The sequence below is a fragment of the Alosa alosa genome, chromosome 9, assembly GCF_017589495.1.
Source record: "Alosa alosa isolate M-15738 ecotype Scorff River chromosome 9, AALO_Geno_1.1, whole genome shotgun sequence".
Lineage (NCBI taxonomy): Eukaryota > Metazoa > Chordata > Actinopteri > Clupeiformes > Clupeidae > Alosa > Alosa alosa.
In genome coordinates this window covers 7,157,217-7,167,881 of record NC_063197.1, presented here as the reverse complement: position 1 = coordinate 7,167,881, position 10,665 = coordinate 7,157,217, and the positions used below count along the sequence as shown (strand labels likewise).

The following is a 10,665-nucleotide window of genomic DNA, read 5'->3' as shown; positions in this document are numbered from 1 at the left end:
TAATGGTTCCTATACATCAATATAGACATGACAAAATATCGAACTCATGATGGTATTTTTATTTACATTAAGCTACATGATCTTTTGTAAAGGGTTACATTTCATTAGAGAAAATTGTCTGCATAATGAACATTTATTGTGTATCATGACACCAATTAAAAACATAATATACAGAGATAATATAAACTTGAAAATGTACAGCGTATGACATGTCCCAATCTTAAACTACTTGGACTCAAGCAGAACTTGCAGCTATAATGTAAATAGCAATTTATTGTCAGAGACAGAGAGGGGAAGAACACTACTTTTTTTAAACAAACTTTGAACACTTCCAGTTTTATGTGCCGTCTCAAATAAGGGATTTTTGTGTTCATGGGACACATCCCTTTGATTAAACCTGATTCAACAATTTAAACAATGAGTCTTTCCATCATTCATATTTTAAAATTCAGATAAAATTTGCTGCACTTATAGTAAACATGTTCATTCAGAGTGCAGTAAGCCGTGAGGACAGCACAGATTTGGGCCATTTGGAGCCATTTACAGGCTACTAGCCAATTCAAAATCAAGTGCTTTTTAAAATAAGATATCAAATCACCTTATTTCCTCACTGTGTTGTAAAATGACTTACATTGATATAACTCATATATTAAGAATAATTACATTATACCTATACTCTCTCTCAGTGAATAAAACTTCTGGGTTTCATACCATAAAAAGAAAGTTCAGAGGAGAAATGAAATCAGATAAAACACAGAAACAGGCACTTACTCTTGACATATTGTAGAGTACAGAGCATCATAGATTTGAGTTGTTTAAAAACGTATGTAAAATCATAAACAGAGCATGTTTACTGTAACTGCAAAAAAAATGATGATTTCAGTGGGTCATCATTTCTTTCCCGACCATAAGTTGCGCATCTGACATGTTGGTGGTGTGTGTGGCTAAAGGGCACTTCTCTTGGCGTGAACAAGATACCCTTTTGACTTTATGATGCCTCTGCTTTTGACGATGAGAGAGTAGCGCAGGACCCACTCCAGGCTCCAGTGCGCCACCTGCAGGTCCTGGGTGCTCGCCTGGACCGCCTCTTGAAAGGCCGTTGCTGAGATGAGCTCTGGATCAATTCAGAGGAAAGAATATGCATTTTGTTAAACATGCATCCATTACATTTAGATAATGTGTTGGCAGAAAATACATAACTGTTAAAAACAATCCTTAATCTTTAGAATTTTGGTCTGGTTTCCCGTGCATGGATCATGCCTCGTCCTATCCTAAAAGAAAACTTCAATGAAAATCTCTATAGAAACTTTTAACTCAAGTACAGAACCAGTTTAATAAAGTAAATTAACACTACTTGACAAAGGAAAATGAGTTTAAATGAGGCAAAGTTATGTCAACTTTAATGCGGGAACACTGGTTTATCACCTTTTGGGTCATTGTGAGTCAGCAGTTGGATGTCAAATTCCTTTGCGAACGCTGTGAGATCTGGAGGCATTACGCAACAGGAAGCCAGATTCACCTGATTACTGCTGGGCTTCACCTGCACAGGAAGGGCACACACATGGGTGAGTCCTACAGGTGACAAGTCACACCCAAGACTTTACAAAGCACCGACAGACTGGCATCACGCCTGACAGAAATGAAGCAGAGATTTCTCAAAATGAAAGTTGCCATATGCAGGGTGGTTTTATGTCAGTTAAATTAATAATTCTAAATAAATAGAATGTGTGGTAAACTCAGCATCTGTCAGTTGCACCCGGAACAGAACCAACTCATATTTATCTAAACTCTACAATTATTGAGTCATACAGAAGTTCAGAGCTTAGCCATATTACATCCAATCAAGGGGAGCCGTAGCACAGACGGCAGCATCTATACCACAATTCTGACCAACAGTCCCCAATCCCTCGCTGTCCCACTTGTCACTCTCAACTGTCCCCTAAAACTGCCCCCCACCATTTTTCTAAGTGAAGATCACCTGTGCCCAGTTGTAGAGTTGCTCCAGAAGTGCCTTGTCCAGATCAGATGTCCCGATGGCGGTGACCTTGTTGCTGCGCACCAGGCCCTCCAGCTCGGCCCAGAGGGGCTGCAGATGCTCCAGGGTCTGGCTGTCACCGTCAGGCAGGGGCGGGGGAGCAATGATGACCGAGTCAAGTTGAGACACTCCCAGTGACTGACAAGCTGGAAGAGAAGAAGATGATGGCAGGGGGAGGGATTTACTGCATGTCCTGCTTGTCACCTTGAGCCTACCCTCAGAGGTTTCAGGTGGAGGTCTTTGTGTAGAATCCTCAGACAGTGCTTATATTTAAGCAATAAGCCCCGAGAGGCTGTAGGTTACCTTTTAGTGCCTAAAACCCCCCTTAGCTGTTGTAGAATCAGTGTAACCTATGGACTCGAGTGGCTTATTGCTTTTCTAAAACTGTTACTATAAATACCTTTTAAAGTTTCATAAAGTAAAGGCACAGCAACTAGAAATACAACAAGTTATTCCTAGATAATCATTCTTCCGCCAAGCATTATATTTCCTCTATCTGAATGGTTGCCAAGCAACTTCGAGACGCAGCTACTATCAAGTTATGGTAGCGCAGTAATATAGGACGAAATGCGGTCAAGGTGTATGTTTATGCTGGATTTTACAAAGGCATCGAACATGATTCAGCCAATCACAATCATGGACGGGAACTATCAGTTTTAGAAAACAGCATTCTATAAATGTTTACACCTAAACCTCACAGAAACTGCCTAAGATCTCAGATTACCATAGAATTCCATAGCTGTTGCTAGGTTTTGACAAACAAATGTGGCCTTGATAGCTTTTTGGGTGTTGTATTCTCTTTAGTTAGGTCACCTTTAGTTAGGAGACCACTGTCACCTGTAAATGTTTCAGTTGAGCCTACACCACTGGAAAGGGATGGCATCCTGTTCAATGGTTTTTTGTTTTGCATTTCTTGCATTCATTTTACACAATGCAACACGTAACTATTCATTCTTCCAAACACTATCTTTACATTACTGATAAACTGACTAATCCACAGACAGTAGGCATTTGTCCTCTTGTTTTGTTACTTTCTAAGATTGTAATAAATATGTTACACATAGTCTAAGTATACCATACATAGGGAGGCCATCGAGATCAGTTTTGTCCTTGTAGAAAATAGTACTTTCTTTTATTAAATACTGATTAAAAGGTTTAGTTGTTCAAGCTATTGGCACTCACCCATCTCCACAGCATTTCTGATGGAGGAGCAGTCACGCTCGCTGAGGAAAATCTTCACTGAAAAGGCAAATCACACAAGAGGCCATTATCAACTACGTACAATAACAGGAAATCAGACAAGACAAGAGGGAAATGATTCATGAGAGTGATTCAAGGAAGGCCGTCCGTAGGAGACTGCAAGCACAACACAACACTTTCCACAGACGACATTATTCATTCATGACCAGCTGCAGCAGCCGGGAAGACTTGGGGCCTAGTTACATCGGCTCACCAGACACTTTCAGCTCCTCGCGCTCCTCGGCTGTTATGGCCTCGGTCTCCTCAGGTATGCTACAGTCAAGCGTCATGGGAAGGTCCTTCTGCAGGAAAAACAATGCATTGAAGACCCACATCTTAATAATCTTCTGGGATTATCATCTTCTAGAAAACGTAATTTTCTAGGCTATATGGACACCAATAGGTTTAATCTGTGCCCAAAGTGTCTTCTTGTGACATGTCTGTAGAGAAATGCTTTCCAACTGAGCATGTGTTTTATGGGGACTGTCTGGGTGGAATGCTTCAGTAAGCTTGGAGCTTTGTGTGTGTAAGACCCCCCTGTGTACTCTGCAAGCATGCTAGGGCAGATTAGCTGACAGCAGCAGAACTGCAGGCCGGCCTGAAGCCTTGCTGACCGTGTCTCTGCGCCACATGGAGAACTTTTGGCAGCCAACTTCCCATAAACGATCATTATGACAGCTCTCTTTCATCCCAGGCGGGAATTTGCTTGCGGTCAATCAGCGGGCAGGTATTTTGTTTTCCCCCCCAATGAGGCGCTGGCTGGCAAGCCAACGCGTATCAGGCAAAGATCAGGTTCAATTTCATGTGTTAAGACTATACAGAAAGTAATGACGTGTATGCCAAAGTCTAATGTTATGTTTATTCCTTATGAGCAGACCTGTAGCTCACACATTACACAATGAATTAATTTGGCTATAAAATGGTGGTGCATTTGGCTATTTAAAAAAGGTCAGCTGTAAGAAATGAGGACAGCAATACACCAATAATAAGATAATCATGGCTCACCGTTTCCAGAGAAGGTATGGTGGCAAACCATTTGCTTAATGTAGCCTGGATACAGTCTTGAAGCTGCAAAGAAACAAGTTGTGATCATTCAACACCATTAGCAACCTGCAAATGCAACAAGAGTCCACACCATGCATTAATGCCATTTGCTTGTCAGCTGTCAGTATGAACATATGTTGTCTCTTGGTTGGACAGTTGTCATTGATCAATGAATAATCAGTCACGTGGACTTGAGATGATAACATAAGGGTCGTGCACTTGAGAAAAAATGGGACAGCAAATCGAACAAAAGTGACTTGCAAAAACGCGTGCAATGTAACATAATGCATCGACCAATCAAAGCTTGAATCGGAAAATGGAAAACAAATTGATATTGCTCGTGTGGATCATATGAAAGACCTAAGTCATATCTTCGCCCTTACAAAGCCGTGAAACAAAATTGCTAACTTAACTGGCTGGTTTAATCGTCCCCTCAAACTGAGTTAGCCTCTCCATTATAAATCAACACTGGCAGACTACATGCTAACACTCCACCGACTTCCGGACATTTCGCTAACGTTACATTCTGACAAGGCGGGAATGGTTGTGGTTTGCTGTAATCATTTAGAAATTATTACTAAGACCATCAACATTTTTTTCACATGTTTGTCAATATAGCAAGTCGCGATCTGAGAGTCTGGTTTCTTCTTGTTTTAGCAAGTGCTACTCTTAATGCATGATGCGGATGACGTAACCATAGGAGATTGACAACAAAATACACAACGCGGCGGCCCTTGAGTTGTGCAGGTGGTCCAGAAAATGACACAAGACGTACGGGGAATGAGATAAGTGAAATAACTATCCGGCAAAGACAATACGGAAGGTTACCTTACCTCCTCACTGGGTGAAGATGGACATTTTTTCTTAAGCCGGCTCCGGTTCACTAAATTCCCTGTGTGTAACTGTAGACTCGTCGCATGGTTGAGTAGCACCTTGGCGTTAACGTGAGCTTCCATGTTATCCTATGCAGCCTAGGTATCAAGGTACGATACTCAAGGTCGTGTTCCTTTCTGCCTGAATAATCTCGAACTGCCCGTGCCGTCAAGGGCTTGTTTATAAGTGAGTGGAGCAGTGACTTTGCATATGCAGTTCATTCAGAGACTGAAGTGTAGAGTAAGAGCACGCCTACGTTGAAACAGTGGTCTGCGTAAACTCTGGTGTGGACACATGGAACGGAGAAGTCAGCGTAACATAATAGCGGCGTCATAGTTTATGGTCATGGCCTATCCTACAGGTGAAAAAATGTGCACTGTAATCATGACTGTACGCTTACATCGGGAATCATCCACATATGTGTCATTTTACTTTCGCACCTTAGTACCCTATTATCACTCTATGGAGGACTTTGTATTTATTCTGTCTATTTTTATTATTTGTTTGCCTATAGGCTATTGCAGTGGTGATTTGTAACAGCCACTGAAAACCCCAGGAGCATTGGTAAATGTCAACAGTGAGACTAAATGTGGCTTAATAGAATTACGCACACTGACTGGATATCTAGGTGGAGTAGACAATTATAGCCATTTAATGTTCAAGATGTTCATCTCAACTTGAAAGTTTAAATGCTTAAATGTTAATAGCTTAAATTTTATTCTATTGTTGTAGTGTATCTCAAATCTAAAAATGTTTAAATGATAATAGCCTAAAAGTCGCTTTGGAAAATGCATCCGCCAAATGAATAAATGTAAATGTCAACTGAGCTTACAGTATATGGAGATGTCCACATTGTTGTTATTTTGTTTTATCTGTTATATCTCACATTTCCATTTGCATGTATTAATCTTTTATCTGGACCAATTTAAGCAAATATCCTACAGTGAATGCAGAAAATCCAACCAAAATTGTATTATTTTGATTGTATTATTTTTTATTGATTTTTGTTCAGCAACAGAGAAGTAAAGAGTGTATTTAGGCCATCTTCAAGAACATGTACCAGCAAGTTGTTCAAGATGTTCATCTCAACTGAGCTCATATGGAGATGTACACATTGTTGTTATTTTGTTTTATCTGTTATATCTTATAGTGAATACAGACAATCCAACCAAAATATGATTGTATTATTTTGTATTTACAATCATATTTTTTGATCATACTTTTTAATCATACTTTTAAGAGTGATAATGATTGTGATTTTGATTTTATGTGATAAAAGGGAGATTTTGTAGCACAGTAGAAGTCTACAAGACTCCAGCAGCAGCAGCAGCCTTATCAGGCAGGCTAATCATGACTGTGCTTCCTCTGCTTGTGGTCTTCTATTGCAGGTCTCCTCCTCAGTCTCTCCTGTCCACTGCAGGTCCCCTCCTCAGGCCAGCCCAGTACCAGTACCCATCTCTACCATACCAGCCATGCTCAGCCTGGCTCTCCTGCTCCCAGGCCCTGTTCCACCAAGCTCTGGTTCCTCTCTCCATCCTTCCGTTCCAATCTGTGTTATCTCTCTCTCTCAATCGGGTTCCTTCCCATGTCCTGGGGCTGTTTGTTCCCGCCTCTGTGCTGGGGTGGTCACCTCCTGTCCGCGCCTCTGTCCTCTCTCAGTTGGTGGTTTTCTTTGCCTCTCCACCCTCTCTCCCTTCTTGTCCTCTCGGACAGGCTGATGGCTGGATTGTTTTCTGTGTCCACTGGGCCCAAACCTCTGTCCCCTCCACTGCCTGTCCACAGCAGCGGGTCTCCATTGGTCTTTCCCCAGCACGTTGTTTCCTGCTCGGTCGCCCTGCCTCTCGGGCTCCTTCCTTTTCTCGTTGTCTACGTCTTGACCGCCTGGGTGGTCACTCTCCCTGGTCTCTTTAGCTTTCGCTCCTCTCTTGGCTCCCCTGCCTCGCTTTCCTCTCCTCGTCTTGTGTTTGTGTTTGTGTTCAGCTGGTAAAACACTCTCCTCATCTATATATTATGTACATTGAAAGGAGCGGAGGTTCAGGGTTGAAAACAGTAATGTTTTGCATGTCATGGAAACTGCTCATCTGCTATTAAGACTGCTGTGTACCTTCCTGTGCTTCTTTTTCCTCCATCTTGTCTTTGGCGGCAGCTTCTCCCACACTCAGGTGCCCAGCTTGAGCCAGTGGCAGACCTACAAGCAAATGAATACGCGTAAAGAATCTTAGCTGACATGTATCTATCCTCCTTTCAGTTTGCAACCAGATCAGTACACTAGTGGCAGTGACATCAGCTCTTTTTTTCACCCTCAAGAAGTTGCATGTCCGGCTTGATGTTATGTGCTGCTTCACCTCCATCCAAGTGCATAGCCTCAGTTTTCTCCTTTTCCTCCTTTCTAACCACGTCCAGTTCTTTGATCAGATCTAATGCAGACATGGAAGGCATTAGGGAATTAGCTTATAGGGAATGTTGGGATATTCGCTTATAGGGAAAGCTGGGATCCATTTTGTCATTTTACTTACTCAGGTCAGTGTCCACCATATCCAGAATACCCTTAGGCTCTATGTGGGCCATCTCAGTGGCAGCTTTGTCCCGCTCTGCTGACAGAAGTGAAGTAAAATGCATGTAAACTTGATTAAAATCAATGTTAGACAGCATGTGTTTAAATGTTGATCTCTTTGCTATTCCACTCAGACTTACTCAGAGCAGAGTCTACGTTGTCCAAGAGATCAGTAAGCACAGCCTTCGCCACAGACGTGCCCTCCTTCTCTTCTCCTTTCAGTGTTGTGGTCAAATCTAAAGCATCAGTGAGCAAGATACATCAGTACCAATCCTGGGAGAATTGAACCAAATTCTGGGATGTCTGCTCTTTGTCGTACAGGCTACTCACTCAGATTAGAGTCCACGTCTTCAAGAATGTTGTTCAGGATAGTCTTTATTTTGGATATCACTTCCTGCTTTTCTTCTTTTAGCTCTGTTGTCAAATACAAAGCAATCATATTAAAGTTACCTAATCATTAGAAGTATTGGAGGATTAATCATCCAGGGATTTCCGTGTTGATAGTTAACTCACTCAAAGCAGAGGCTACGCCATCCAGGAGGTCATCAAGAACAGAAATCGCTTCAGCTGTTCCCTCCTCTCTTGCTCTTTGTTGCTCTGTTTTCAAATATACAAAAATCCAAAAAACACACAGAAGTCCATTACTATCAGAACTAGGCAACATACCTCAATCCTGGAAAGTTCATCAGTAGCCCTACTACACTCACTTGAGACACAATCAACTTTGGCTAAAACATCAGAGAGGACGGCCTCCACCTCACGGTCCCTCTCTGCTTTCTGCTCAGCTTCCAGATCTGAAAAAGGAAATGATAAAACATAGGTTATTGCAAGTAATGCTGGAAATCTTGTTCAGGTATTGAGTAGTTCTATAGTTCCTTGAACTTACTCATAGCATTATCCACCCCATCTGGAATGTCAGTTAGCACGGCAGAGACTTCAGTGGCGTCCTCCACATTCCTGTGAATCTTGGTGGCAGCTTGATCTAGTTCATTAAACCAATTAAAATCAATCAATTCCAAGACCTTCATTAACTGCACAGTAGCCATTACTAGATAGTAGTGTAAATGCTGGAATCTTCATTGTGTACTATTGGAAACCTAACATATCAGAATGGACTGCCAATTCACTGTCCTGCTGCTCTCCTGTCAGCAAATAGGGAATAAAAACAAGTGAAATCAGTCCTGCCCAGCAACTGGAGAACTGAAATGGTGGCGTGTACTGTATCTATACAGTAGTGAACAAAGGCTCATTAAAATCAATACCAAGCACTTTGATCAAAAGCTGGAGAATGTGTTTGGTAAGTTATAGTCTACTCACTCATATTGGAGTCAACCTTGTCCAACAGGTCATCCAGGACAGCCACCATATCCTGGTCAATGTCCTTTTCCTCTGGATTGGTCACCCCAGCTGCTTTAACTAGCCCTACAGCAAGTCATTTGCAGATAAGTTAGCTCAACTTCACCCTCAAGTGTTTAGATTTGCATTTGGAAGGATCTGTGCTGTGTCACTGTACTCACTCAGAACACATCCGGCCTCGCGTAGGATACCATTGACCTCGTCCACGCTGTCAGTCACGTCAGCCAGTAGGTCGATAAGCAGGGCAACTTTCTCCTTTTGACCCTTCTCCTTCATTGGACCATTTGCAGCCGAGTCTCCATCCTGCTGCTCAGCGTTGTCCAGATCAGCTGCCCTTCCTCCATCTGCAGGCTCCTCCGCTCCTTTCTCTGCCTCTGGGTCCACCCTCTCCGGGGCCCCATTCAGAGCCTCAGCGGCCTCATCCTTGCCGCCCGCCTCGCCTCCGTTCCCGGCTCTCTCCAGCTCCGTTCTCTTCGGTTCCCTCAGGAGAACCTTCCTCAGCTCCCTCTTGAGTTTCTTCTCATTCTTACGGTCCTCATCGGGCTGGATGCCCAAAGCCCCCAGCTCTCTCTTCAAGTCCTCAAGTTTGTACTTCTTGAGTTTCTTCCTAATCTCCTGGGTGCTCTCCACCACCCCTCCATGAACTCCATCCACTGGCACTGCAGTGCAGCAGTTAAGGAAGCGGAAAAATCCCATTCACTCACCAAAAAGGTGTCCAGCTATATAAAAATATAGATGTGATTTTCCAAGCTATATAAACGCTATTTAAATAAATCTAAACTTGAATTTGAGCAAACCAACTATCCTCTGCAGTGTCTCAGCAAAGAGTGAGGTAGAATTTAGATTTACCTTCAGGTATGTTCTATGTTCTATCATGATTGGTTTGGTTACTTTTATGACATAAACAGAACCTTTGTTATGTAATGGCTAGTTACGGTTACTAGGTTAATTCTGCAGTAAATAGAATGTTGGCAATGCACTAGGCAATATTTATGTATTTGTCTGGAATAAAATGCTAATATAATTATTTATGCACAACATAAACCTTGTGAATCAAATGGACATCAATTATGGTGTTGGTAGACATAAATAATTATGAACATATTTTTTACTAAGTTGTATTTTTATGTTCATAAATATTAGTGTTAACCAACCCTTCACATTTACTTTGCCCTGAATATAGTCTGCACTTGTTCTGTAATAGTCTGGGAACCAGATTTATCTGAGAGCTAATGTTTCAATTGCTCAGACAGATATGTCTGGTCCTTATCCCAATTGTATAGCAGTAGCCAGGCTAGTCCTGTAATATAATAGCTGAATTAACTGAATGAACTATTAATTATCTCTCACTACACTGGATTGGAGCAGGAATCAGTATTATTTACAACAGAAGGACTACCGGTACATTAAAAGAAACTTAAACAGCCTTGGGCAACACTCACTCACTACAAAGCCAAGAGAGCCATGTCAAGCTTTCTGCCTGCATCCATCAGACATAGGAATGTTTGAACATCTTTCTTTTTTTTCTGTATATTTTATTTGTATGTTTGTATGTGTCTGTATG

General features: G+C 41.9%; 3 protein-coding genes across 3 annotated transcripts; all 3 read right to left on the bottom strand.

The window, feature by feature from the left end:
- Positions 1 to 38: 38 nt before the first annotated feature.
- Positions 39 to 5,462, bottom strand: gclm (glutamate-cysteine ligase, modifier subunit). Its single transcript, XM_048251866.1, has 7 exons — positions 5,152 to 5,462; positions 4,280 to 4,342; positions 3,489 to 3,576; positions 3,218 to 3,274; positions 1,979 to 2,181; positions 1,426 to 1,540; positions 39 to 1,114 (listed from the first exon to the last, which is right to left on the bottom strand). The coding sequence occupies exons 1-7, from the start codon at positions 5,272 to 5,274 to the stop codon at positions 945 to 947; spliced, it is 819 nt and encodes a 272-aa protein (XP_048107823.1). The 5' UTR covers positions 5,275 to 5,462; the 3' UTR covers positions 39 to 944.
- A 1,296-nt stretch (positions 5,463 to 6,758) lies between these two features.
- On the bottom strand, positions 6,759 to 8,791 carry LOC125300221. Its single transcript, XM_048251952.1, has 9 exons — positions 8,632 to 8,791; positions 8,453 to 8,539; positions 8,259 to 8,342; positions 8,076 to 8,159; positions 7,886 to 7,981; positions 7,708 to 7,782; positions 7,492 to 7,608; positions 7,296 to 7,379; positions 6,759 to 7,192 (listed from the first exon to the last, which is right to left on the bottom strand). The coding sequence occupies exons 1-9, from the start codon at positions 8,789 to 8,791 to the stop codon at positions 6,759 to 6,761; spliced, it is 1,221 nt and encodes a 406-aa protein (XP_048107909.1).
- Positions 8,792 to 9,001: 210 nt separating this feature from the next.
- On the bottom strand, positions 9,002 to 10,118 carry LOC125300170. The gene is made up of 2 exons (XM_048251842.1): positions 9,263 to 10,118; positions 9,002 to 9,167 (listed from the first exon to the last, which is right to left on the bottom strand). The coding sequence occupies exons 1-2, from the start codon at positions 9,795 to 9,797 to the stop codon at positions 9,055 to 9,057; spliced, it is 648 nt and encodes a 215-aa protein (XP_048107799.1). The 5' UTR covers positions 9,798 to 10,118; the 3' UTR covers positions 9,002 to 9,054.
- Positions 10,119 to 10,665: the final 547 nt, after the last annotated feature.